General features: G+C 45.7%; 3 protein-coding genes across 8 annotated transcripts in view; 1 reads left to right on the top strand and 2 right to left on the bottom strand.

Annotated features, from left to right (window-relative positions):
* Nucleotides 1-97: 97 nt before the first annotated feature.
* Nucleotides 98-3228, bottom strand: PTRHD1 (peptidyl-tRNA hydrolase domain containing 1). The gene is made up of 2 exons (XM_023229962.2): nucleotides 2945-3228; nucleotides 98-430 (listed from the first exon to the last, which is right to left on the bottom strand). Exons 1-2 carry the CDS (start codon nucleotides 3194-3196, stop codon nucleotides 260-262), a joined length of 423 nt encoding a protein of 140 aa, XP_023085730.1. The 5' UTR covers nucleotides 3197-3228; the 3' UTR covers nucleotides 98-259.
* Nucleotides 2870-27828, top strand: CENPO (centromere protein O). Of its 5 annotated transcripts, XR_002735244.1 has the most exons (10): nucleotides 2944-2983; nucleotides 3246-3320; nucleotides 3673-3786; nucleotides 9902-10071; nucleotides 19692-19809; nucleotides 20818-21077; nucleotides 21969-22140; nucleotides 23207-23373; nucleotides 24840-24974; nucleotides 25085-27828. XR_002735244.1 is itself a non-coding variant. In XM_023229961.1 (9 exons), the coding sequence occupies exons 3-9, from the start codon at nucleotides 3741-3743 to the stop codon at nucleotides 24843-24845; spliced, it is 753 nt and encodes a 250-aa protein (XP_023085729.1). In that variant the 5' UTR covers nucleotides 2944-2983; nucleotides 3246-3320; nucleotides 3673-3740; the 3' UTR covers nucleotides 24846-27828. The 5 variants fall into 5 exon arrangements, 4 of the variants coding, with proteins under 4 accessions (XP_023085728.1, XP_023085729.1, XP_023085726.1 ...); XM_023229961.1 differs by having other exon boundaries at nucleotides 20919-21077; nucleotides 22054-22140; nucleotides 24840-27828; XM_023229958.1 differs by having other exon boundaries at nucleotides 24840-27828.
* The window catches only part of ADCY3 (adenylate cyclase 3), a 105549-nt gene continuing 102334 nt past the window's right edge, over nucleotides 24657-27871 (bottom strand). For both annotated transcript variants that reach the window (XM_023229957.2, XM_031934163.1), the window contains exons 20-22: nucleotides 27000-27123; nucleotides 26253-26377; nucleotides 24657-25616 (exon numbers count right to left, since the gene is read on the bottom strand). In XM_023229957.2, coding sequence (XP_023085725.1) covers nucleotides 25434-25616; nucleotides 26253-26377; nucleotides 27000-27123 — 432 coding nt within the window. In that variant the 3' untranslated portion in view covers nucleotides 24657-25433. The remainder of the gene's footprint in view (nucleotides 25617-26252; nucleotides 26378-26999; nucleotides 27124-27871) is intronic.

Below are 27871 nucleotides of genomic sequence, written 5' to 3'. Positions count from 1 at the left end.
CCATAGGAGAGTCTAACCCAATCTTCTATTTGAGCAATGATCGCCAGACTACACTGCCCGCACACCTTCCGCAGTTGCACTTATTAATAAGAGGAAGTAGTTACTAATGAAAACTTTAATAGGAACATGCGCTGAACCCTCAAGAAACTGTCACAACTGAAAGACGGGAGCAAGCTGACACTGCAAACACATGATGCTTTGGAATGGGTGGCCTGCTGTTTCTGGATCCAGCTGGTATTCAAACACATCAAAGCAGCAGTCATTTGAACAATCGGAACTTCTTCAAATACTGGCCCACTTCTTCCTTGGGGTAGGGCCGGAGAGCAATGCAAGTGGCGATATTCTCCGGTTGCTCAAGCCACAGCATGTGGTCAATGTTCTTCTGTTGCAGGGTCTCGGCCAGCTCCTTTAGGGTGGTCTCATCTGGGGCCTAAAGGAGAAGAACATAGAACACAAACTGAATAGCCCACTTACGAAGTGTCAAAAGGCCAGAAAGGGTTTCAGGAGTCCTCTTCACTGAAAGTGGAGTAACAGCTTTACCAAGGAGGGAGCTGCAGAGCAACGATGTCATTCCTCGGTGCACTGGGGAGGGGAGAGAGGCTTCCTATTCCTGTTTAGAAAATGGAGATTTGTATCTTTCCTCGTGAGATGTCGTATGCCCAACATACACGTGTGTAATGTGTAATTCTGCTCCACACATTTTCCAGCTCTCCTATGGCTGGTGCCCAAAATGCCTGCCTTTAACCACTGCCTAGTGGAAGTTTTTTTTTCTTTTGAAACAGAGTCTTGCTCTGTCACCCGGGCCAGAGCGTAGTGGCACGATCTCGGCTCACTGCAGCCTCTGCCTCCCAAGTTTGAGTGATTCTCCTGCCTCAGCCTCCCGAGTAGCTGGGATTACAGGCATACACCACCACACCTGGCTAGTTTTTGTATTTTTAGTAGAGACGGGGTTTCACCGTGTTGCCCAGGTTGGTCTGGAACTCCTGACCTCAAGTGATCCACCCGCCTAGGCCTCCCAAAGTGCTGGGATCACAGGCGTGAGCCACCGTGCCCAGCCCCTAGTGGAAGGATTTCTAAAAGCACATCCACTTCCACTTCCCTCCACCCCTCCCACTCTACCTCACTGAAACCTAAAGGGGTTTTCCTTCTGCTGGGATAGCTCCCACTTGTTTATTAAAGGGAGAGTACAATATTCTCTAACATCCTCCTGAAATAGTTTCTGGGTCATCCTTACTGCTAATTCACCCATGATGAATCCCATTCCAGGAAGTATTAAAACTATCACTCAGAAAATTATTATTTTTGTGTTATTTTGCATAAAGTTTATCTTTGACCGATGAAGGCAGAAGCCACTAAGATAATCAGAGGCTTGTTTTAACAAATTAGAGAATGTCAGTATTGCTACTCTTAACCTGCTGAGTCCTTCCGGCAGAGCTCTGCTGGAGGACTCATCAGCTTCTTCAGCCTCGGGCAGAGGCATAGTATAGTGAGATACAGCGAGTCTCTGGAATCAGACTACTGGACTCCAAACTCTTGCTGACTGCGTGATCGTGGATAAGTTAGGTGACCTCGCTGGCCTCTTCGTCCCTTTATAAAATAGGAATAATGCTTCCTAGTGGGGATCAATGAAATTCGGCTCAGACCTGTGCCTGGCACACACTAAGCACTCAATAAACGTAGTTAATCCTGGTATTGTCTTATATTTTATTGGCCCTTCTGACTACAGCAGCACCTCAATGGAATCAGTAGCGACTCCCAAGTCCCCTTCTTGAGTCATGATTAATAACTAAGAATCATGAGACCCTCTTTTAAACTCAGGGGAGTCACTTAATCCCTGTAGGCTTCAGAGAGTTTCACCCGCGACAAGAGGAGTCTGAACCTGATTTCTTGAGACCTCTTAATAGGAAGAAAATCTAAGTGAAAAGCCAGCGGCTTCTGTTCTGCCTACTCAGATTCTCAAGGCATTTTTCCTACAGGTTACCGCCTGATGTTTCACTATCCAGCAGCAATTTTTCTCTTGAAAGATAATCTATCTTTGCCAGTTATCCATGAAGGTATGACTCCACCCCTCCACCTGAGTTCTGGCTTAATTACTTTAAAGCCGTTTTTCCTTATTATAAAATATGTGCTTAAGGTAGAAAATTTCAAAAATACAGATAAGCATTAGGAAATAACCAAAATCTCACCATGCACTACTTCATATTTAGATATATTTCCTTAGTTTTTCCTTTCAAAGTCTGGGTCATTCTGTATATATGGTTCAGTTAGCTTCGCATCATGAGCACTCTTCCAGACCACTAAATATGCTTCAAAAACATAAGGGATCCCACGAATATCCTTGTGCAAAGCTCTTTGGGTCCATCTGATTATTTTCTTAGGCTACATCTCTAGCAGCAGGAGAGACAGAGTCAAAGGGTAAGGGTGAGATCTGTTTGGTCATCTGCAAACAGAACCTGACTGCTATTTTAAACGGTGTACCGATTTACACCCCTGGTGACTGTTCTATCTGAAGCTAGGTTCAAATAAGGCTTTTAGTGTTTATTTTCAAATACTTTGGCGTCCTACCCAGGTAAATACTCGGTTTGACTTCGCTTTGCACTGTCCCCACGGCGAGAAGGAGCTCGCTCTGTCCCTTCGAGCTCGGTTTTGCTGGAGGACAGCACTTTGGGGCATGGCTTTAAAAGGTCGGCCAGAGCACAGGCGGAACGGCGGGGACACGGGAGGCACCACTTCACCGCGAGCCCAGAAGGGGGCGGACGACTGCTCTCCACTCTTCACACAGTCAGGCCCTCCCCAAGGGCGCACCTCCAAGGAAATAGCTCCAGTCTAAATGTTAACGATCACCCGCTGCATCCACTCCCCGCAGCTAGGCCTTCGGACCGAAGATCACACCCACTTCCGCCCTCGACGTCTCAGCACCTCCCCCTCCGCCCGAGTGCCTCACCTCAAGGACCACTTTGCGCATGCGCCCCAGCTCTTGGAGGTAAGCAGCGGTGTGCGGGTGGTCGCGGTGAGTGTGCAAGGCCGCGGTGGCCGCGTGACAAGCCTGCGCTACCAGTGCGCCTGCCGGCCAGGAGAACGGAGCTTGTGATAGATCCTTTCGTAACACCAAGTATTGTACCAGGACCTGCGGCTCCGCCCCAGAGGCCGCCATCTTCCTGACCACCCGAAAGGCCGGACCTACTCTCCGGTGCATCCTGGGATCAGGGCGGGGCCCTGAGCGCTGCCATGTTTTTGTACGGCAGGATCGCAAAGCACGCCGGGACCGGTTGGCTTCGTTTTGAAGACGTGGCTGGCGGGAATTCTCGCCCCTGGCCTGGGTGAGCTAGAAGGGAGAAGGTAGAGGAAAGACCCAGTGTCTGACGGGACCGTGGCCGGGGTGGCGGGCTGAACGGCCTTCTTAAAACTCCTTCCGTGGCCAGGAAGCCTGCTGGACCAGAGTAGCAGTGGCCTCGGGAGCGCGCCAGCGCCGCGGGATGGGCGCGGGGGTGGGCGTGGACTCTGCTGGCTCGGACGCTGGGAGAGGGCTGGCGGCTCAGGAAAGGGGATCCTAGCCTTGACGTTTGTGTCATCCGCGGCCCAGGGGTTGTGCCTGAGTGGTGTGTGCCCTGCCGTCTGGGTTTGAATGGGACTAGATGCGATGTGACTCTGTTGCCATTTTTCTTTTATCAGCAAGGACATTGAGGTCCCTATCACCGCTTGCCTAGACAACTTCATGGGAAGGCCCTTGGGAATCTGAGATGGAGCAGGCGAACCCTTTACGTCCAGATGGCGAGTCCAAAGGAGGTATTCAGAGGGCCGCGGCCTTCCCCTTCCTGCTGCCCAAAGATGACCCGCAGGCTGAGAGAGCCCTTTCCTCCTGGAACTGACGTGGGACCTGACCTGTTTGGGAGCAGAATGGTGAAAGGAACTAACATTGAAGACAAAGGGACAGGCAGCCAGGATTATTCGAGGAGGAAAAATGGCTTCGTTTCTAGGCTCCCACCTCTTTTGAAACGGATAAGTAGCATCCGTCATATGCTCAGTGTTTATATTCTGAACTGCGGTTCTAGCCAGGGAGGTTTCTTTCCTCTTCCCGGGTTTTTGGGCCATTTATGCATTAGTGCTGAAGGAACGCCAGTGCAGGGCAGTGACTCTAGTGTTGGTTAGAACTGGGTTTGAGTCTTGGCTCTGCCATGATAAATAAAGTGACCTTAGGCAAGTCACTTTATTCTCTGCCTCTGTTTCTTTTTTTTTTGAGATGGAGTCTCGCTCTGTCGCCCAGGCTGGAGTGCGGTGGCCTGATCTCGGCTCACTGCAAGCTCCGCCTCCCGGGTTCACGCCATTCTCATGCCTCAGCCTCCCGAGTAGCTGGGACTACAGGCGCCCGCCACCTCGCCCGGCTGGTTTTTTTGTATTTTATAGTAGAGACGGGGTTTCACCGTGTTAGCCAGGATGGTGTCGATCTCCTGACCTCATGATCCGCCCGCCTCGGCCTCCCAAAGTGCTGGGATTACAGGCTTGAGCCACCGCGCCCGGCCTCTCTGCCTCTGTTTCTTCATCTGGAAAATGGAGGTGAAAATAGCACGGTAGTTGTGGTTGTGGAAAAAGTATTTCTTTTGTGGGGGAAAAGTATTTAATTCAAACTTTTCAAGTGAAGCATTTAGCACATGTCTGATATATAGGAAATACTCAATGAAAGGCTTTGTGTCTTAAAAAGTAGAAAATGTTTAAAGAATGCTTTACTGTTAGAGTTGCTTAGAATTATGAAACTATTACTTAGTCCTTAGTCAATCCTTTGGAAACAGATTTGCATCTGAATTTCTGTCCAGAAGGAAGTTGCTTTCTTCTTTAGTGCCCGGTAATATTTGTGTACAGTTCTGGTTTTGTGTTACTTTATGTCCTGTGCTATTAATACTTTTAGAACTTTGGAATACTTAAGCCTGATGCCTAAATCCAGAGGGTTCTACATTAATACTTTGGGAAAGCTTGCCATAAAATCCAACTGTAAAAATAACTCTATAGTTTTAAAAAGAATTCTGAGTTTGTCAGTGAATTTGGTGATCCTGTTTTTCTCTGGGCCATCATTATCATTGATAACTATGAAGTAGCTATATTCAGCTTAAGATGACTGAAGCTGAGACGTTAGATAAGAAAAGTATATGGGGTAAGATTTACTGTTACTTTAAGACTAAAAGTAAGTTTGGTGATTTTATGTAGTGGAAACATGCTACACTCAGGAGTAACCTGTTCTCTAGTCCAGGCCTAATTTTGTTTCTATTAAAAAAAGCGATGAGGTGGAAGTTTTGGATTATCAAGAGACTTAGACCAGTCTCCTTATTCTCTACCGAAAACAGTATTTAAACATTTAGCTGTTACCCATACTGGTTTTCTCCCTCTGCTATGTGATTTCAGCTTTTAGCTTATTATTTCAATTGTCCCCACTCATTTCGGAAGGAAGGACATGAAGTTTTAGTTGCAACCAGATTATTTATTCAAATAGGCAGGGATTTTGACCTTTTTTGTAACCTTTTTTGGGACAAAGCTGACTGGCTAGGATGAGATGTAGTCATAAATTCCAAGGTAAAGCAGGCCCAGCAGATACACTCCCTCTTTTCTCTAGTGGCAACGCTAAACAACAACGCTACCCCCTTGGTGTAGGGGGTATCCGGTCAGTAAAGAAGCTGGGCAGGTTTGAGAGCCTGAGAGGAGAGCTGTGTGGAAATGCCTAGAGAAGCAGCAGCATAATACTGTTTTGAACACCACCTTATCTCAGAAACTTTGGGAACATTGATATCTCCTGTTTTAGTAATGTAGAATTTCCATAAAGGAGAATTTGGTCAGGCATCTCCTGTACCACCCTAAATTAATCTATGTGTGTGTGCTTCTCAGATCACCTCCTCGTTGGACAGTAAATAATTTTTGTAAGCCCCGTGAGGACAGGGACTTTATTTTGCCACCGTAGTATGAATAACTTCCAGCACGGTCCTTGGTCTGTAGTAGATTCTCAATACATAGTTGTTGGATAAATAAGAGACTTGTGAATAAAGAAGTTAATCACATGCTAATTATTAGGACTAATTTATTTAATTAGAATTTTGGTTTTTCACGATCATTATTGCAGTATTGTGGATTTTTCTGTGGACATGAGCCAAGTGAATGTAATCTCCAAGAGTGTCATGCTTGGTTGTCTGTGTTTTGGTAAATATTTCTGGGGTGTTGGCCGGGCGCGGTGGCTCACACCTGTAATCCCAGCACTTTGGGAGGCCAAAGCTGGCGGATCACAAGGTCAGGAGTTCAAGACCAGCCTGGCCAACATAGTGAAACCCCGTCTCTACTAAAAATACAAAAATCAGCTGGGTATGGTGGCACGTGGCTGTAGTCGCAGCTAATCAGGAGGCTGAAGCAGAAGAATTGCTTGAACCTGGGAGGTGGAGGGTGCAGTGAGCTGAGATCGCGCCACTGCACTCCAGCTTGGGCAACAGAGTGAGACTTCGTCTCAAAAAAAAAAAAAAACATTTCTGGAGTGTTCACTGTGTGTCAGACGTTGTGCTAGGGTTAAAGGATCCATGGGTGGACACAAATGCGCACGACCCCTGATTTTGGAGCTTTAAGGTTCAGCGGGAAAGATAAGCAAATCAAATAATCTCACTAATGAATATACAATTAAAACTGTAGTAGCCGGGTGCGGTGGCTCACACCTGTAATCCTAGCACTTTGGGAAGCCGAGGTGGGAGGATCGCTTGAGCTCAGGTGTTTGAGACCAGCCTGGGAAACATAGTGAGACCCCATCTCTTTTCTTTAAAAAGCAAAAACAAAAAAACTATAGTATTGTCTCGGAAGGATCTTTGAGAGCTTATGAGCTGGCACCTGACCTTGTTCTGAAGGTGCTGCAAAGGTTTCCCTGAGGAAATGCTGTTTGCACTGAGTGCTGACGAGCTAGAGTAGTGCAGGTGAAGGTGAGTAAGGGGCAGCTGTGGAAGAGCTTTTGGTGCGCCTGTTGCGGGGCGGGGATCAGGTCAGTAAAGAAGCTGGTCAGGTTTCAGAGCCTGAGAGGAGGGCTGTGTGGAAGAGCCCAGAGAAGGAGCAGCATGATACTGATGAGGGTAGGAAAGATCCAGAGGCCCGTAGGCCTCGTAGGTGGTGTGAAGTCATCGAAAGGCTTTAGCCAGCTGGATGACGCGATCCAGTTTAGATTTTGAAATATGCTTTCAGTGTATGGGCCACCTAGGAAACTTGTAATAGGCCAGAAATGGTGGTAGCTTGAACTACAACAGTGGCGTTGCAGATGGGGAAAATGGAAATATTTTAGAGATACTAGGAATGTATATTCAATAGGATTTGGTAATGGATTGGGACTAGGGCAGGAAGAAGGCATAAGGAAGCAAGTACCTGGTTTACACAGCTGTAGATGGATAATGGTTCTAGTCACTGAGGGGTTTGGAAGGGGAGATGGTGAATTCCGTCTTGGACATGTTGATTGTCAGGTTCCTGTGAGTCTTCCAAGTAGATACACTGAAAGGCAGGTGGGTATTCTGCTTTCTCAAGAAGCAGGAGAGAGGTATAAGCTAGAGATACATATTTGTGAAGCATCGACATGTATGGCCACTAAGGCTGTGGGTAGTGATGAGATTTCTTCTGGAGAGAAGAGGTCTTAGGACTGAGCTCCGGAAAATGTCAGCATTTAATGATCAAGGAGGAGAGTAGGAGCCTGCAAAGCAGAAAGAGGGGTCAGAGAGGTAAAATATAAGTGTCACAAAAACAAGTTGTCTCTTGTTCATCACTGCATTCCCAGTGCCTGAAATAGTGCTTGGCACAAAATAGATGCTTAATAAACATCTGTTGAACAAGGCAGACCAAGAGGCTGGTATGCTAAGATTCAGAGGAAAAGAGGGTTTCATGAAGGTGGTGATCAGTAGAAGCATATAGTGCTGGGAGGTGAGATAAGGGAGCTTGAAAAATGTCCTTTGGGTTCAGCAACATTGACATCACTGTTGATCTTAGAGTAGTTTTGTAAAATAATGGGAACAGAAGTGAGTTTCAAGTGGATTGAGATATGAGTCGCAGGCAAGGAAATGGAGGAAGTGAGTACAGGTTGAGCACTGAAAATCCAGAATCTGAAATACTCCAGAATCTGAAGCTTGTTGAGTACTGACATGATGCTCAAAGGAAATGCTTATTTCCAGTTTTGGATTTTCAGATATGGGATGTTCAGCCAGTAAGTATAATGCAAATATTCCCAATTCCAAAATCTGAAACACCTCTAGTCCCAAAACTTCTGGATAAATGATACTCAACTTGCATGGACAACTCTTTTAAGTAGTTTTCCTGGCAAGGAAAGGGGAGAAAAGGGAGATGGTAGCTGAAGGGGATTTGTGGGCAAGAACAGGCCTGTGAGTGTATGAAATGTGTGTGTCAGTGTGTGAGTGTATGAGTGTGTGTGTGTTAGTGTGTGAAATGTGTGTATGAGTGTGTGAGTGTATGAAATGTGTGTATGAGTGTGTGTGTGAGTGTATGTATGTGAGTGTATGAGTGTGTGTGTATGAAATGTGTGTGTGAGTGTATGAAATGTGTATGAGTGTGTGTATGTTTGAAGACAGTTGAGACTTGAGCGTGTGTGGAAGGGAATGAACACAGCAGAGAAAAGGTTAACTGATCATCTAGAGTTTCTGAGAAAGCAAGAGGGGATAGGCCTCAATGAGTAAAATAGGATAATTTTGCATATAGTGTGTGTCTGTTTCTATTTGATCTCACACAATTTTTTTTTTTTTTTTTTTTTTGAGATGGAGTCTGTCACCCAGGCTGGAGTGTGGGGGCATGATCTTGGCTTACTGCAAGCTCTGCCTCCTGGGTTCATGCAGTTCTCCTGCCTCAGCCTCCCGAGTAGCTGGGACTACAGGTGCCCGCCACCATGCCCAGCTAATTTTTTGTGTTTTTAGTAGAGACTGGGTTTCACCATGTTAGCCAGGATGGTCTCGATGTCCTGACCTTGTGATTCACCAGCCTCGGCCTCCCAAAGTGCTGGGATTACAGGCGTGAGTCACCGCACCTGGCCCGATCTCACGTAATTTTTTAAATGTTTTTATTAGCCATAAACACTGTAAGAGGTTTCTAGTCTTAATTCGATAGGTGAATAAGTTTTTGGATTCCATCCCAAGGCAAGGAAAGAAGATTAAGATTTCCATATATGTTTATCCATGTGAACCCTACAAAACAGATGCTGGGTGTACTTAAGAAGCTCGATTAAATAAAGTCTGGGACTTTTTTTTTTTTTTTTTGAGAGAGTCTATCTCTGTCCCCCAGGCTGGAGTGCAATGGTATGATCTCAGCTCACTGCAACCTCTGCCTCCCAGCTTCAAACAATTCTCCTGCCTTAGCCTCCCTAGTAGCTGGGATTACAGGCATGCGCCACCACTCCCAGCTAATTTTTTGTATTTTTATTAGAGGGTTTCGCCATGTTGGCCAGGCTGGTCTCGAACTCCTGACCTCAGGTGATCCACCTGCCTCGGCCCCCAGGAGTGCTGAGATTACAAGTGTGAGCCACTGCCCTCAACTGTGAGAGGGCTTCTCTCCAGCCCGTGGTAAAGTTAGAGAATCATCCTTTACACACTAGAGATGTGGATTTGTGGTAAACTGCAGACCTAGATAAGACACTGCTGCCTAATCAGCGTGTGACGGTTCATGTCCTTTCTCGGGCTCTCTTTGAAGAGGATCCTGTTTTACATCACTCTTCAACCTAGGAGGTTGATGGTCTTTGATTTCGATTGTTAGCTCCCCTGGTTTTATAAATTGGCAGATATCTAACAATTCAGCTGGCCACAAAGTTCTGGTGAAAAAGAGTCACCTGTTCTTCCCGGAGATACTTCCTGTTGCCACAGTGAGAAATCCTCGGCTTGTAAAATTCTCCTTTTACTCTCCTTAGGTGTTTTAGCTCACTTAGAAAGGCTAGAGACCCAAGTGAGCAGATCCCGTAAACAGTCTGAAGAGCTGCAGAGCCTGCAGGCCCAGGAAGGTGCTCTTGGAACCAAGATTCATAAACTAAGGCATCTGCGAGATGAGCTGAGGGCTGCGTTGTGGCACCGGCGAGGCAACGTGAGTAGAAGGGTGGTGTCATCTGTTCCTTTAGAGTATAATGAACAAATGTGATTTGGGAATTGGTGAATTGGCAAGTTTTAATAATGTGTTTTACTTGTGATCTTACTGGATTGATTGTAGTCCTTGATCCCTCAAATGATCAAACTTGAGGAGTTTGGCCAGGTGCGGTGGCTCATGCCTGTAATCCCACACTTTGAAAGGCCGAGGCAGGCCTATCACCCGTGGTTAGGCGTTTTGAGACCAGCCTGGCCAACATGGCGAAAACCTGTCTCTACTAGAAATACAAAAATTAGCCGGGCGTGGTGGCACGTGCTTGTAATCCCAGCTACTCAGGAGACTGAGGCATGAGCATTGCACCTGGGAGGCGGAAGTTCCAGTGAGCTGAGATCGAGTCACTGCACTCCAGCCTGGGAAACAGAGCGAGACTCCGTCTCAAAAAAAAAAAAAAAAAAATCCTGTAGAGTTACAATGAATATCACCTAACATTGGTCAGGCACTACTGGTAAGCCAGGCAAGTTCTTCCAGCCAGGTTCTTAACCTGCCCTAATAAACACCTAAGTTTGTTACCTCAATCATAAACATATTAGGTATATACCTAGTAGAATTACTGGGTCATACGATATGCATATTAGGTTTAGTAAATACTGCCAGTTTTTGAAAGTGATTGTACTAGTTTTACATTCCCAGCAATAGTTGTATAAGTTTTCCATTGTTTTCCTTTTTTACCAGTACTTGTAGTGGCCTGCCTTGAGTTGTTGATACTTTTGTCATTAGTGACATCTGTCACCCAGACTGAACCTCCTCGGGAGCTTGACCCTCCCTTTTTTCAGTTTTCTCTCTAGCCTAGGTTCAGTCAGCAAGACCTATCAGATTTTTCTTTTATATTGTCTTTGTCCTTCCTCCATTGCCACAGCTCAAATATTAGCTACATATGGAGTAAATATCAGGTGATTTGGATACCAGGATTATGACAGTAGTCTGCCAGTTGGTGCATCTTCTCGTATTTCTGATTTTCCAATAAATCCTGCACAGCCAAGAAAATGCTTCATGAAACACTGCACCATTGCTCTGCTCAAAAGCCATCAACAACCCTTAATTGCCCATGGGATATCAGCCTTCCTCCCCCTCTTCCTTTTCCATCTATATCTCTCTTCCTTCCTCCCTTCTTCCTTTTTTAAAATTGTAATATATATAAAGTGCATAAATCTGATGGACTTAGTTGCAAAGTTAGCACAACCAGGTAACTGCAACAGTGATTCAAGTATAGAGCATTACCAGTACCCCAGAAGCCTCCAGTTTGCCTCTTCTAGTCATATCTCTTAAGGTACCCACTATTCTGATTTCTGTCACCATACATAGGTTTTACCTGATTTTGAACTTTATATAAATGTTAAAAAGCACTAACTCTTATGTCTGGCTTCTTTTGCTGAATGTTATAACTGTGAGACTCACCTACACTTTGCTTATAGTGGTCATTTTTTTTTATTGCTATATAGCAATTCTATTTTATGAGTGTACTACGACTTATTTACCCATTCTACTGTGATGACATTTGGGTTATTGGGGTTATTTCACTTTGGGATCATTATGAATGTTGCCACTATTAACATTTTGTGTGTTTCTGTCCTTTGGTATAAAAATATACACTTATATATTGGGTGTATGCCTAGTAGAATTGTTGGTTAGTAGGATATGCATATTAGGTTTAGAAAATTCTGGCAGTTTTTGAAAGTGATTGTACCACTTTTACATTCCCAGCAATAAGTGTTCAAGATTTCCATTGTTTTGCATTTTTACCAATACTTGCTATTGTCAGTTTTAAAAATTTGCCATTCTGGTGGGAGTGTAATAATACCTTATTTTGGATTGAATTTGCATTTGCTTCATAACCAGTGATGGGGAATCCCTGTATTGAACATTTGAAAATCTTCTGTTGCGAAGTGTGTTTTTTTCAAGGCTTTTGTGAACTTTTTATTAGGTTGTCCATCTATTAAATTGGAGAAATCTTTACATATTTTGAATGAGTTCTTTGTTGGGTATCTGTATTAGAGTCTTCCTTAGACTGTGGCTTGTCTTTTCACTCTCTAATGGTGTCTTGTGATGAAAATCTTTGTTTTAATGAAGTTTGATTCAGGAATTAAACTTTATTCTTAGTGCCCTTGTTTCTTGTTTAATAAATCTTTGTCTAACTTAAGATCATGCTGATCTTTTCCTGGTATTTTCTATTTTATTTTATTTTTTGTTTTTGAGACAGAGTCTCACTTTGTTGCCCAGGCTAGAGTGCAGTGGCACGATCCGGCACCCTCCGCCTCCTGGGTTCAGACGATTCTTCTGCCCCAGCCTCCCAAGTAGCTGGGATTACGGGCATGTGCCCGGTTAATTTTTGTATTTTTAGTAGAGATGGGGTTTCACCATGTTGGCCAGGCTGATCTAGAACTCCTGACCTCAGGTGATCCACCCGCCTCAGCCTCCCAAAGTGCTGGGATTACAGGCGTGAGCCCCCACGCCCCGGGTGGCTCTTTTATTTCCAGTTTGCTGAGAGTTTTAATCAAGATATTATGCTATTAAATTTTATCAAACATTTTTACTGCATATATTGAGGGAATCATGTTTTCTCCCTTATTAATTTGTCATATTTATTGATTGCTGTTTAAATGATAAATTGCCCTCATATTCTCATAGTAAACCTAATTTGGTTTGATGTATTATCTTTTTAATATAATGCTAAATCTGACTTGCTGATATTAGTTATTAGAACTTTTGCATCTAAATTCATGAGAGAGATTGCCCTATGATTTTTTTGGAATAACTATGTCAGGTTTTGGCATCAAGTTTTATGTTGCTCTTAGAGACATTTTCCTTTTTTTTTTCTATTCTTTGAAAGACTTTATATACTATTGGTGTTATTTTTTCTTACATTTTGTTAAGGAATTCCCCAGTGAAGGAAGCTCTTTGGGCCTTCTCTGTGGGAAGGTTTTAATTTCTGATCCAATTTCTTTGATGAGCATAAGCTGTTCAGATTTCCTGTTTCTTCTTGGGTCACTTTTGGTATGTTGCATTTTGCAGTTTGTTCATTTTATGTAAACTCACATTTAAAGTTTGAAATTTTTTTTTTTTTTTTTTGAGACAGAGTCTCGCTATGTCGCCCAGGCTGGAGTGCAGTGGCATGATCTCGGCTCACTGCAAGCTCCGCCTCCCGGGTTCACGCCATTCTCCTGCCTCAGCCTCCCCTGGGGCTACAGGTGCCCACCACCACACCCGGCTAATTTTTTTGTATTTTTAGTAGAGACAGGGTTTCACTGTGGTCTCGATGTCCTGACCTCATGATTCACCCGCTTCGGCCTCCCAAAGTGCTGGGATTCCAGGCATGAGCCACCATGCCCGGCCTAAAGTTTGAAATTTTTTTAAAACAGACTACTGTCTTGTGACTAGGATGGATCAGTGATGCTGTCTCATTTTTTATTCGGATATTGGTCATTTGTGCTTGCTCTCACTCCGTTTCTGTCTCCTTGGGCAATCTTGGTATGTTTTATCACTTTTGTGCCTTTTTTTCAGAGAACCAACTTTTTGGCTTTGCTGATTTTCTCTCCTGTTCATTTGTTTTGTATTTTCATTGATTTCTGCTCATTATTATTTTCTTCCATTACTCTCTGAATTTTAGTTGTTCCTTTAGCTTCTTGAGATGAATACTTATTGATATCTTTTAGTCGTCTTTTCTCTTTAAATACATTTAAAGTTAAAAAATTTCCCTCTAACCACAGGTTTAAATGTGTCCCACAAGTTTTCTTTTTCTTTTTCTTTGTTTGTATTTTGTTTTTGTTTTTGTTTTTTGTATTTTTTTTTCCTTTATACCCCACAAGTTTTGATATGTTATATTTTCATTATCATTTCAATTCAAATATTGTTAATTTCCATTGTGTTATCTTCTTTGGCCCATGGGTTTGTTTTATAAGTGTACTAATTAATTTCCAAAAATGTTGATATTCAGTTTTTTTTTTTTAAGTTACTAATTTATAGCTTAATTCCATATGGTCAGAGAATATTACTCAGCATGTGGTCGGTTTTTGTAAATATTCCATGTGCATTAAATGTGGAGTTTGCATTTGTTGGCTCTTATATTCTATATATATCAAATAGGCCTAGTGTGTTCATCATGTTGTTTAAATATCTTATATCCTTAGCTGGGTGTGGTGGCACATGCCTGTAATCCCAGCTATGTGGAAGGCTGAGGCAGGAGAATCACTTGAACCTGAGAGGCAGAGGTTGCAGTGAGCCAAGATCCTGTCACTCCACTCCAGCCTGGGCAACAGAGCGAAACTCTGTCTCAAAAAAAAAATCTTACATCCTTACTGATTTCCTTGACTACTTGCTTGTTTTGTTACTGAAATAGATTTGTTAAAATCTCCCACTGTGATTGTAGATGAATTTTCCCCTTTTATTCTATGTTTCTGTATGTATTGGGTGGAAACAAATTTAGGATTACTATATCTTCCTGATTTAGTTGACTTTTTATTATTAGGAAATATTCCTTTTAATTTTTTTTTTTTTTTTTTTGTTTGAGATGGAGTCTCGCTCTGTCACCCAGGCTGGGGTGCAGTAGTGCAATCTCAGCTCACTGCAAGCTCTGCCTCCCGGGTTCACGCCATTCTCCTGCCTCAGCCTCCCGAGTAACTGGGACTACAGGCGCCCGCCACCACGCCCAGCTAATTTTTTGTATTTTTAGTAGAGATGGGGTTTCACCATGTTAGCCAGGGTGGTCTCGATCTCCTGTCCCTCGTGATCCACCCGTCTCGGCCTCCCAAAGTGTTGGGATTACAGGCGTGAGCCACCGCGCCTGGCCCCTTTTAATTGTTGATTAAATTTCTTGCCTTAAAATCTGCTTTGACATTGGCTAGGTGCGGTGGCTTATGCCTGTAATCCCAGCCCTTCGTGAGACTGGGGTGAGAGCATCACTTGAGCCCAGGAGTTTGAGATCAGCCTGGGCAACATAGTGAGAGCCCCCCATCTTTAAAACAAAATTAAAAATTAAAAAAAAATCTACTTTGATGAATCCTAGTACAGCAGTAACTTTTTTGGTGAACATTTGTAGGGTAAAGTTTATTTTATTTTATTATTTTTTGAGACAGAGTCTCACTGTGTCGCCCAGGCTGGAGTGCAGTGGCGTGGTCTCAGCCCACTGCAAACTCTGCCTCCTGGGTTCACGCCATTCTCCTGTCTCAGCCTCTGGAGTAGCTGGGACTACAGGCGCATGCTACCACGCGCCCAGCTAATTTTTTTTTTTTTTTTTTTGTATTTTTAGTAGAGACAGGGTTTCACCCTGTTAGCCAGGATGGTCTCGATCTTCTGACCTCATGATCCGCCCACCTCAGCCTCCCAAAGTGCTGGGATTACAGGCGTGAGCCACCACGCCCGGCCCGTTTTTTTGAGACGAAGTTTTGCTGTTGCCGCCCGGGCTGGAGTGCAGTGGTGCTATCTCTGCTCACTGGAACCTCCGCCTCCTAGGTTCAAGCGATTCTCCTGCCTCAGCCTCCCAAGTAGCTGGGATTACAGGCACATGCCACCACGCTCGGCTAATTTTTGTATTTTTAGTAGAGACGGGTTTTCACCACGGTGGCCGGGCTGGTCTCAAACGCCTGACTTGAGGTGATCTGCCTGCCTCGGCCTCCCAAAGTTCTGGGATTACAGGCATGAGCCACTGTGCCCGGCCTGCAGGGTAAGTTTTTTCTATCTTTCTGCTTCCAATCTTTAAATGACCTTACATTTAAGGTATTCTTGTAAGTAGCATATAGTTAGATTTTTTTTTTTTTTTTTTTTTTTTGAGACGGAGTCTCGCTCTGTCGCCCAGGCTGGAGTGCAGTGGCCGGATCTCAGCTCACTGCAAGCTCCGCCTCCCGGGTTCCCACCATTCTCCTGCCTCAGCCTCCTGAGTAGTTGGGACCACAGGTGCCGCCACCACGCCCGGCTAGTTTTTTGTATTTTTCAGTAGAGACGGGGTTTCACCATATTAGCCAGGATGGTCTCGATCTCCTGACCTTGTGATCCGCCGGTCTCGGCCTCCCAAAGTGCTGGAATTACAGGCTTCAGCCACTGCGCCCGGCCTAGTTAGGTATTTTTAATCCAACTTGACAATTGTCTATTATTTATTATTATTATTATTATTATTATTATTCGAGACAGAGTCTTGCTCTGTCACCCAGGCTGGAGTGCAGTGGTGAGATCTCAGCTCACTGCAATATCTGCCTCCTGGCTTCAAGCAATTCTCATGCCTCAGCCTCCCAAGTAGGTGAGACTACAGGCGTGCACCACCATGCCTGGCTAATTTTTGTATTTTGAGTAGAGATGGGTGTTTCACCATGTTGGCCAGGCTGGTCTTGAACTCCTGGCCTCAAGTGATCTGCTGGTCCCAGCCTGCTAAAGTGCTGGGATTATAGGTGTGAGCCACTATGCCTGGCCAATGTTTGTCTTTTAATTGGAGTATTTAGTCCATGACCTTTTTTTTTTTTTTTTTTTAAGACGGAGTCTCACTCTGTCACCCAGGCTAGAGTGCAGTGGCACTATCTTGGCTCACTGCAACCTCTGCCTCGTAGTTCAAGCAATTCTCTTGCCTCAGCTTCCTGAGTAGCTGGGCTTTCAGGGGCCCGCCACCACACAGAGCTAATTTTTTGTATTTTTAGTAGAGACGGGGGTTTCACCATGTTGGCCAGTCTGGTCTCGAACTCCTGACTTCATGGTCTGCCCGCCTTGGCCTCCCAACGTGCTGGAATTACAGGCGTGAGCCACCGCACCCAGCAAGTCCATTAACTTTTAATGTGATTACTGATCTGTTTGGATCTCAGTCTACCATAGTATTTCATTGTCTGTATTTATCACATACAGTCAACATTCCTTTAGCGTTAGACACATATTCACCCTTTTCATTGCTCTTCATTTCCTACATTTCCACATTGCCATCTGTGATTATTTTCTTTCAGTTAAGTAGCTCCTTTTGGTACTTCTTTTGGTATTGCTGGCAGTAAAATCTCTATATTTGTTTGTCTGAAAACATCTTTATTTCACTATGTTTTTTATTTTTTAAGAATATATTTGGTGAGTATATAGTTAGATATTAGAATTTATTTTCTTTCAAACTTTATATCATTCTGTTGTCTTCTAGGGCCATAGAATCTGTCAGGTGTGAGGTGTTGGCCTTATTAGTCAGGTGTTAGTCTTATGTTTGTGAATATAATATGTCTTTTTCCTTGGACTGAAGGCTTTGTCTTTGGTTTTTAGCAATTTTATGTCAATGTGGCTAAGCATGATATTTTTTTTTTTATCCTGCTTGGTGCTTGTAAAACTTCTTTAATTACTTGATGTTTTTCATCTGTTTTACAACATTAGCCAATATCTCTTTAAATAGTGCATCTTCTCATTTTTTCTCTATTTCTGGGGCTCCCATGTATGGTTTTGTTTGTTTGTTTTCTGTGACCTATGTCTTACTGATTTTCTAATCTTTTTTCTCTGTACTTTAATCTGGATATGAAAATATGCCTATTTTCCACTCCACGTAAGATCTGATTTGTCTAGTTGGCTTTAAAATCTATTAAAATTCTAATTTGAGTTACGTATTTTTTTTGGTTCTAAGATTTCCATCTGGTTCTTTATAGATTCCAGCTCTTTGGTCTGAGTTTCCATCTTTTAGCCTGTTTTAGTGGCCTGCTCCATCATTCAAATAGCTGAATCCCCTGGCATCCGTTCTGTGGTCTTCTTTTTCCTCTCGGCTTTCAGTCTTCTGTTTCTCTTTCCTGGTATGCCTGTATTTTTTTTTTTTTTTTATTCAATGATGAGTATTGTGTATGAAAAAATATATGGAGGCCAGGTGCAGTGGCTCACACCTGTAATCCCAGCACTGTGGGAGGCCAAGGTGGGTGGATCACCTGAGGTCAGGAGTTCGAGACCAGCCTGGCCAACATGGTGAAACCCTGTCTCTACTAAAAATACAAAGATTAGCCAGGTGTGGTGGTGGGTGCCTGTAATCCCAGCTACTCCAGAGGCTGAGGCAGGAGAATCACTTGAACCTGGGAGGCAGAAGTTGCAGTGAGCCGAGATCGAGCCATTGCACTCCAGCCTGGGTAACAAGAGCAAAACTCAGTCTGGAAAAAAGAAAGGAAGGGAAGAGGAGGTGAGGGGAGGCGATATGGGTTCTGAGGTGGCGATATGGGTTCTGAGGAGACGATATGGGTTCTGAGTATGTTATCTTCCTCCAGAGGAAATTTTAGTCTTTCTGGCAAGTAGATAGCGTATGGGCACATCACCTTTATTCAGTTGAGGTGGTCTATTGCTGGTTTCCGTTGCTCCTAGGGCATAGCTTTTTTCAGGACCTTCAATTGAAAGTTTGGGAGTGTGTTGAGGACGGGTCTATTAAGGCTCCTCTTCCCTGGCAGGCCCTGAAATCCACGTTTTGTTCTAGCAAAATCTCTCCTTGGCTTTTTTCCCCTTTAGCAGCTTCTTTTTTTTTGAGACAGAGTCTCGCTCTGTCACCTAGGCTAGAGTGCAGTGGCGCAATCTCGGCTCACTGAAACCTCCACCTCCCGGATTCAAGCAATTCTCCTTTCTGCCTCAGCCTCCTGAGTAGCTGGGGTCACAGGTGCACGCCACCACACCTGGCTAATTTTTGTATTTTTAGCAGAAACAGGGTTTCACCATGTTGGCCAGGCTGGTCTCAAACTCCTAACCTCGTGATCCACCCGCCTCAGCCTCCCAAAGTGCTGGGATTACAGGCGTGAGCCACTGTGCCCGGCCAAGCAGCTTCTTTCCGTGTGGTTTCTCAGTCCCCAGTCACACCTCATTCCCCAGTTTAGGAATTAGCAAATGCCGGGAGGGCAGATTGCAAGCAGAACGTTGAGTTCCCTTTTCTATGGGATCTTGGCCCATAGAAAGTCTGCTTTGATACCATTAATGTCCAGGGTTTATTCTGGATGGGACTGCTGCGGAGTCGAGCTTACGCCTTTCTATGTGGCCCAGTGTGCCTTGCCTGTGAATAAGGAAATGCTCTGAGGCCAGAGGCTGCAGGGAGGCCAGCTGACTTCAGAGCATTTGTCACTCTTCTCCAGTCCTGGCTATCTGGATCCTTGTGGGATGCCTTCAGACCATTTGCTCTCTTTGCTTGCCTATTTCTTTTTGGTATTTTATCCACCTTGCGTAGTTGTTCTCAGAGGGCGGGTTGGCCTGGTACCTTCTGCTGGGCCATAGCTAGCAGCGTGAGCCTTGGAGCCCTGGCATTTGAAACCCCACACTGTCCAAGCCCAACTTACCCAGCCTTGCCTCTGGCCACCTGTTTTGTCCACCCTGTGCTTAGCCTAGACTTTCCACACAACCTTTTCTTGCTACTCTCTCTGTTCTCTCCATCCATCAAAATTCGAATTGTTCTTCAGACCCATACAATCTCCACTTCTGATTCCTGGCATTGTGACCCATGATATTCTTCCTCTGCTGTAAACTCATAGCAATAACTGGCCGGCCACTGTAGCACTGATGTATCACATCATGTGCCCTGCATTTAGCTTTATCCAGTTGGGTGAGGGTGGGGACGTTGTGGTGCACACCTTTGTACCTAGATCGATTTGCTGCATATCTTGCAGGTGAAAGCATGTATTGCCAATGTAGAACCCAACCGAACAGTGGAGGTCAATGAGGAAGAAGCATTGGAAGAGAAACTGGAAAACGTGAAAGCCGTTCTGCAGGCGTATCATTTTACAGGTTTCGTTTGTTTTTTTAACCTAATTTAGTCTGGGTCTGTCTCTAGTGAGTTTGCTAGATGTGCTGTTATTAGTCCTGGACTTATTTCATAATTTATAGTATTTTACACCCTCTGCCCTCATCTCTCTCTCTCTCTCTCTCTCACACACACACACACACACACACACGCACACACACAGCTGACATGCTATTTGTAGGCCTATCTTCACCTACAAGATTGGCTTCTTTGTACAGCAGCTGAGTTGGTGGCTGGCTTATTCCATTCATTTTAACAGTTCGTCATGTGCCAGACCCTGTACTATAACTGCCTTTACTGCTGGCTTGTTTTATGCTGCTAGTGAAGTAATTTGAACTTCTCAAGTCTCTGTTTCACCGTAAGTAGGGATTTATTCTCCCATCTATGCCACAAGATAATTGTGGGAAGAACTGGGGACTATGACAAATTATTTCACACTCAGAAAAAAAGAATAGCTATAAATTAAATTTTTGGCCTTGCACAGTGGCTCACGCCTGTAATCCCATCACTTTGGGAGGCTGAGGCAGGATTACTTAAGTCCAGGAGTTCGAGACCAGCCTGGGCAACATAGCAAGATCTCATTTCTACTAAAAATTAAAAAATGAGCCAGATGAGGTGGCATGCACTTGTGGTCCCAGCTATTCAGGAGGCCGAGATGGCGGGATTGCTTAAGCCCAGGAAGTTGAGATTGCAGTGAGCTGAGATCGTGCCACTGCTCTCCAGCCTACGGAAAAAAAAAAAAAAAAAAAAAAATTCTCAATACTTTGATATGTAGGATGTTTTTTCATTTTCACCATTCTTCCATGGTTTTAACAACTCAGTCTCAAAGTGAGCCGGAGTCAAGGGGAAGAATGAGCCTATGATACTCATTCAGCAAACATTTGTTTATAAAGTATACATATTCTGGGCACTGTGGAAGCTACTGGAGGCACAGATGAGTAAGATGTCACCTTGGCCTGCTGTCTGTTGAGGTGTCTTCTCGTTTGCCTCAGGCCTCAGTGGTAAGCTGACCAGCCGAGGAGTTTGTGTCTGCATCAATACTGCTTTTGAGGGGAACCTATTGGATTCCTATTTTGTGGACCTTGTCATACAGAAACCACTCCGGATACATCACCATTCAGTCCCAGTCTTCATTCCTCTGGAAGAAATAGCTGCAAAATACTTACAGACCAACATCCAGCACTTCCTGTTCAGTCTCTGCGAGTACCTGAATGCTTACTCTGGGAGGAAGTACCAGGCAGACCGGCTTCAGGTATCTCTCTGGGATGTTATATGCCTCATTTGTGGGCCTAAGATAAAAGGGGAAAGGGGGGATGTTTTTTGTATTTTCAGTGTTTCCTAACTCTGAGTTAGCAATTTGACCATTACCTTTCCGATGCTTCTTATTTATATAAAAGCACTATCCCACCCTCTTTTCTTTTGAAACTCTGGATGGCTTTGAAGCTTGGGTACTGGTTAAAGGATTATGCACCCCTGAATGGTGGTCTTCAAGCTTTTATCATAAGATTGTACAGAGTGCAGTTGCTATACTTTTGATTCAACAAGGATTTATAGAGTGCCTACTATGTACCGTACCAAGTGCCTTGCTGAACCTTGGGTATAGCTCTCATTAGAAAGAGAAGAAGGATTTCTGCAGTGCCATGGAAGAATGCTGTCCAACTTCCCTTAAACTCTAGCCTACCTTTTTGGGTTGCAGTGGAGCTAAGTTTGGGTGAAAAAAGTAATTGGGAAATGAATGCAGATGGCTGTAAGTGACCCCTATGAGCTTAGCATTTCCCCCTCTATGTATTTGGAATCACCCTGCAGCTCTCAGTTGTAGGTTTAACTTAAATTGAAATGTGGATGCAGTCATGAAGCATCTTAGCTATGTAACGTCAGTGAAGTTTTTGCAGCAGCAGTCTCTTGTGGAGCTGTACCCCTGGCCATTTAGGCCTGTAGGGCTTTGCGGGCTGCCACTGACTCTTAGTTAATCTTACACATCTTTTTCATTAGTCCTTCTTTCAGAACTTTTTCTGCCCCTCATTTATTTCTCTGAAATGTAATTGATGGGCCTCTTTTTGGTTGACATAATTGAAGTGTCAGTAAACACCACCTTTGGAACTGCAGTCATCCTGTACTTCGTTTTGTTCCTCACCCCTCTTAGAGTGACTTTGCAGCCCTCCTGACTGGGCCCTTGCAGAGAAACCCACTGTGTAACTTGCTGTCATTTACTTACAAACTGGACCCAGGCGGTCAGTCCTTCCTGTTCTGTGCTAGATTACTGTATAAGGACCTCACAGCAACTCTTCCCACTGACGTCACCGTGACATGTCAAGGTAAGAAGGGTGCCTCGGTGCAGCAATTCTCATATCCCAGTTTATTCGAGTGAAACAGGGAAAACAGGTAGAATCCATGAAGTAGGCCTTTTGAGACACTTTCTGTTTTCATAAATAAGCTATGTGTTACTCAGACTGCTAAGACAGAACATTCTTTTTTTTTGAGATGGAGTCTGGCTCTGTCGCCCAGGCTGGAGTGCAGTGGCCGGATCTCGGCTCACTGCAAGCTCCGCCTCCTGGGTTCACGCCATTCTCCTGCCTCATCCTCCTGAGTAGCTGGGACTACAGGCGCCCGCCACCACGCCCAGCTAATTTTTTTGTATTTTTTAGTAGAGATTGGGTTTCACCGTGTTAACCAGGATGGTCTTGATATTCTGACCTCGTGATCTGCCTGCCTTGGCCTCCCAAAGTGCTGGGATTACAGGCGTGAGCCACTGTGCCCAGCCAGAACATTCTTGTTTCTACCAATCTTTTCCTTCCTCTTTGTAAATAGTAAACATGATTGTCCCCGTTTTCCCTCCTCCTCTGCCCACCCACCTCTGCCAGTGTTCTTGCAGCCTATGATTGTTTTCACTGGGGGCCCTGCTTCAGGAAAGACACCTAATGATAAGGCTGAGTCCTGGGTCCTTTATGGTGAATGGAGCCAGAAGACTCATTTCACTACGAAGACAAATGGACATGACGTGCCAGCACACACTTACTCCTCCCTGTGGAGCAGTCTCTTAAATGGAAATTCTTCCAGACTGGCTGAGAGACTTTTTAGTGAACCTGTTTCAGTTAAATGTGACATGGACAATAATGAAAAATTGGGTAAAATGTTTTTAGGAGGCAGAAATTTTGAAGCTGCCCCAGATTTCACACCATCGGTCTTTGATTTCTCTGGGCAGTGTGATTCAAGTCCCCAGTCTCTAGATTGCATTGGTCCAATAAGGGGCAGCCTCTCTCAGTGCAGACCCCCCCCCCAAAAAAAAAAACTGTATGGGTCCAGTGGGTCCAGAATATCAGTGATCCAGGCTTCGATTCCCCCAGCTGCACTGAATGAGATTGGTGGAATCTTTCTTTTTAGGAGGGGAAGCATTATCCACTTCATGGGAGGAGCAACGAGCATCTCATGAAACTCTGTTCTGTACAAAGCCCCTGCATCAAGTGTTTGCCTCATTTGCAAGAAGAGAAAAGTTGGATGAGTCTGGTCTCCTAATAGATTGTTTTCACTGCACTGGGAACACCTCAGCGGTAAGTAACCGGTACTGAAGACAGTACCAGGCAGGTGGGGCCTGGCCTTCTGATGGAGAGACACCTGCCTTTTCATCTGGATAGAAGAGCAGGTTTGAGTATCGACACTGGCATTTTTGAACAGTTCCCATGATCTCCTGGTCACTTCTTAAAATGCTCAAGATCATGTTTTTTAAAGGTATTAATTGATCATACATTTTAGTTGAAAATCATTTGTGGGGCAATAAAAGCCATTTTTTGAAAAAGGTGTATCACTCAAGAAGTACTTATGAAAAAATATGGAAAAATATCAAATTATTGAGGGCATTAAGTTGTCACAGTAACTGCTACTAATTTAATGCCAGGAATAGAGATGCCAAAAATCCTAAAATTTTAAAAGGGCTCTCACAGAAATGTAGCACTCCACTCAAACTGCAGTAGCTTGATTGTGTTGAGAAACACTGATATAAATAAATGGAAAAACAACCCACATTCACTAATGAAGATAATAAAGAAGACCCAATGTTTTTTTTAAAGGAAAGTATTTCTAGCTTTTATGGAAGCTTTAAGTAATTTTTCCTCATTTTCCTGTTTGAAACTTTTGAAAAGGAAGTTCTTCGGTGTTTGGTTAGGTGCAGTGTATTCTAGGCCACTGCTTTATAAACATGGTGTGAGAAAGCAGTAGGATAAAATAATCAGCGTTCAATCTGTCTCATATTTTGTTTTTCTAAAACAGTTTAGTAGAGCTCTGAATGTACTAAGAAGTCCCCGCTGAAAAAGCACGGTTAGAAATCTGCCCATAAACTCAGGGGGACTCAGGTGCCCCCTGGGTCTTCCCTCTCCTGCAGGCTCTGAGGTTAGTGTCCCGATTTGCTGGCACCCCTGGTTCCTTGGCGTGTGGGTCAGCTATGAAGACCTGTGTCTGGCTGACCAGGTTCTCCCGTTTTTGTCCCTAGCTCTCCCTTGCCCAGGCACAGATAGGAGTCAGGAGTCATGACTGGCCCAAGACCACGTTCAGACTTAACCTGCAATGGCCACTTCCTAGCCCTCACGGTCATGAAGTCACCTCCATGTGGGGGAGCTCCGGGAACCGTGCAGGGGACTAAAGCCAGCTTGGAGCACCCTTTAGAAGAAAGCAGTTGAAGAATAAAAGAGGGCCAGGCTGTAGGAGTTCCGGGGTACAGTGAGCTAGGACGAGACCTTCAAGCTCCTGCCTTCCAGGCCTATGGTGGGGACGAGTGGCATGAGTCAGCAAAGTACAGCACTCCTCAGATAAGTGATATTACCACAGTTTCCACCATCACTTTCAAGTTGATTAAAGCTTTTAATAAAACAGTCTTGTTCTTTATCAATACCTGTAAATTCTCTTAAAGCAGTAGCAAAGGCGACTGTAGCAAGAGCTCAAAAGGCAAGGCAATGTCGGAGTGTATTTAACAGAAGATTAAAAATATAAATGTAGAAGATCTGTTTATATATTTTTCTTTCAGAAATAAACCCCCCCTCCGCTGCCAGGTGAAAGGAAATATTGCACTTTCTGCTCTCATGACTAAGGGGACGGGGGTTCCAGAATGAGGAACACCAGGACGAGGGCCATCTCACCTGGACCACATGGAGACCACCAGGTATCCTGCTTGACCTCCCTTCAGAATGGGAGCAAAACGTTTGCCAGCCATGTCCCGCCCCACGAAGCCCCGTCTGAAGCAGAGCTTCCCCGCCTGTGTTCCCTCCACAGTCCCGGTCAGCCCAGTGGCAAAGGCTGCTTCGCCCCAGCTCTGCTGCCCTCCTGCTCACAGTAGCCAGGGCCCCTCAGGGGCAAGGATGGCAGAGATTGGAACGAGGGCTCTGGAAGGACTGTTCAGCCCTACGCCTAAGACCCCTACGCTGGGGACGCTACAGGCAGCACATGGAGGAATAGCAGGGCCACCCTCAGCGTTCACACATCCACGAACAAACGAAGGCCGAGGAGATTTCTAAACCTAAAGTCCGCGAGCGTGCACTTCAATCCAGGAAGGCCAGGACTTCCTGCAGTTCCAAAAAATAACTTCTCCCTTCCAGTTTGGACTGTTGCAGGCTCGAGGCTGTCAGGAGTTGTCTACCACCTGGTGGGGCAGTGTGACAGAGGGGCCGTTGGGGAAGGCGGCTGGCTTGTCCCGCCCTTTCAGGAAGAAGGTCAGCAGCTCCCCCTTCCCCTTCACAAAGATGGGGCCCCGCCTCACAAAGCGGAAGCCGTACTCTCGGAGGATGACTTGGGTTTCTTCTACCACCTGTAGAGGGATGGGGAGCAAGAATGTGGCGTTACTGGGGAAGCCTAGACTGAGGGCGGGTAGGGCTTTGGGGGGTTGGAGCTGAGCACTGATCCATGGATCCCAGGCAGTACCGGGCCCTCAGCACCCTTCCCAAACCTCCCAGGGCCAAGCCCTTCCTTCCACCCTCAGCGAGCAGCGGGTGGGCAGGAGAGCCCTGGAGTGACTGGCTGCCTGGAGTGACTGGCTGGGGGCCTTCTCTTGCCCAGAGACTTCTCTCCTAGGACAGCCATAGTCACCTGGGTTGGCAGCACTGTTGCCTGGAAACTGCCACTGCCTGCTCTTCTATCCCTGTGCCCCTTTCGTGGAGCTCTTCTGCCAGACCCCACTGAGAGATCACAAGGTATTGGAAGGTTCATACCCAGAGGCAGGCCATACACGCCCGGAACTTCAGCCCAGATTTTGTGGATGGGTGGGAGCATTTCCTCCTGCGCTGAGGCTAGCCATTGCGGAGACTCCTTTCCACTCAGCCCATGCCTCTGCCTGCGGACTTAACTGTTCGGGGCCAGGGTGGAAGGCGGGCACACGGGAAAGCTCTGTTCCGATTCTGTTCCCGTGCCGAGTCTGAGCACACGCCGGCTCTGCTGCTGGACATACCTGGATGTTGCCCATGACCCCCGTGGACTCCATCCTGCTGGCTACATTGACCGTATTGCCCCAGATGTCGTAGTGTGGTTTCCGGGCTCCGATGACCCCAGCCAGAACCCCGCCTTTGTTCATCCCTAGGGTAGAGGCAGCAAGTTCAGCACAGCCACAGGCCAAACCTTGTCATGAGCCTCAGAAACCAGCTCCTCTTTTATAGAATTTGTCACCAGACCTGTACCACAAAGCTCCTAATTATGTAACACATCATCGTCCTCGTTCAACTTGCCCGTATGCTACTGGAGGGTGGCAGTCGCGTCTCCTGTTTATCTGTGTGCTTGGCAGTGTCAGCGGCCACCCGCCCATATGCAGATTTACTCAGCATGGTAATGGCCAGTTCTAATACACCTGGTATTTCAAGTCTCCTGTGACCTCGCTCCGGAATGAGGCCCCCTCAGTGGAAGAGCAGGTGATCTTAACTCCTTTCAAAGAGCAGGCTGGTCTGGGAAGCCATGCCCTCAGCAGGCACAGAAACCCCTCTGGAAATGGATCACAAACTCACTTCTCAGCCAGGCCTGACCATCACATCAGCTGGGTTTTGGTTTAGTCATCTAGAGGAGTCTGGACTAAAGGTCTTTCAGGTCCCCTCGCCCTGTGAGTGCGTGAACCTCCCCACCCAAATGCCTCAGTCCTCCTGAGCCTCCTGTCTCTCCTGCTGGTGGGCCGGGCCCCTGCCACGGCAGGCCGGCTGGGGGCGCTCACCTATGCGCAGCATGAAGTTATTGAAGGACTGGTTGTTGATGTTGGTGAGCGTATCCTTCATGGCCAGCGCAAAGTCGGCCAGGTCAGCCAGGTGCTGCCAGCGTTCTCTCTCAGACTTGTCCTCCTGTGCCAGGGGACCGTGGATCAAGTGTCAGGGGCCGCTCACCGCAGCAGCCTGCTCTGCTGCCTTCCCTGGCAGTGTTCTGGGGGTGGATTCCCCACAGCTAGGTGTTCAAGGCCTGACTTCCCTTCCTCCCACGAAGGAGTCGGCAGCCGCGCTAGCTCCGACTTGCCACTGTGACAAAGTTCACATAGCAGGTCTAGGCAAAGACTGGGCAACGGGGGTAGAGGAGACGGACCCATGAGTCTGACCGCGAGGCGGGCTCCTTCACCTTGGCTGGGCCTGGTCCTTAGGTTTTGTCAAGTTGTCCTTGTTTGGATCCCTCAACTAGGTGATAAGCACTGGAGGGGGTGACCCGCCTTGGACATGTTTCTGTAACCTCATCCATGCAATAGAGAGGGCCATGGGATGGTCTTGGAGGTAAAGCAGGATGATGATGTTTTAAGACCAGAGCTTGGGACCAGGGCTCCTACACCTCATTTTCTCTCCTGGTAGCTGAACACAGGTCTAAATTAGCTTAACAAATGAACAGGCTGCCGTTGACCAGAGTTCTGAAGGCCAGTTCCTATGAAAGCACAGAGCCTTCGGGAGCCTGGCCACAGAACACAACCATCTTAGGCCTGAGCTGTGAACAGCAGGGGGTTGTGTGTATGTGTGCTGTTTCTCTGCTTGCCAGACTTTCTCAATAAACCCTACTATTTATATTTACATGGTGCTGGTGGTATGTGTCTGGGACTCCTTTGCACAGCAG

This window comes from Piliocolobus tephrosceles, chromosome 15 (assembly GCF_002776525.5).
Source record: "Piliocolobus tephrosceles isolate RC106 chromosome 15, ASM277652v3, whole genome shotgun sequence".
Classification (NCBI taxonomy): Eukaryota; Metazoa; Chordata; class Mammalia; order Primates; family Cercopithecidae; genus Piliocolobus; species Piliocolobus tephrosceles.
Note: the sequence above shows the minus strand (reverse complement) of the source record. Positions and strands in the feature narration are given on the sequence as shown.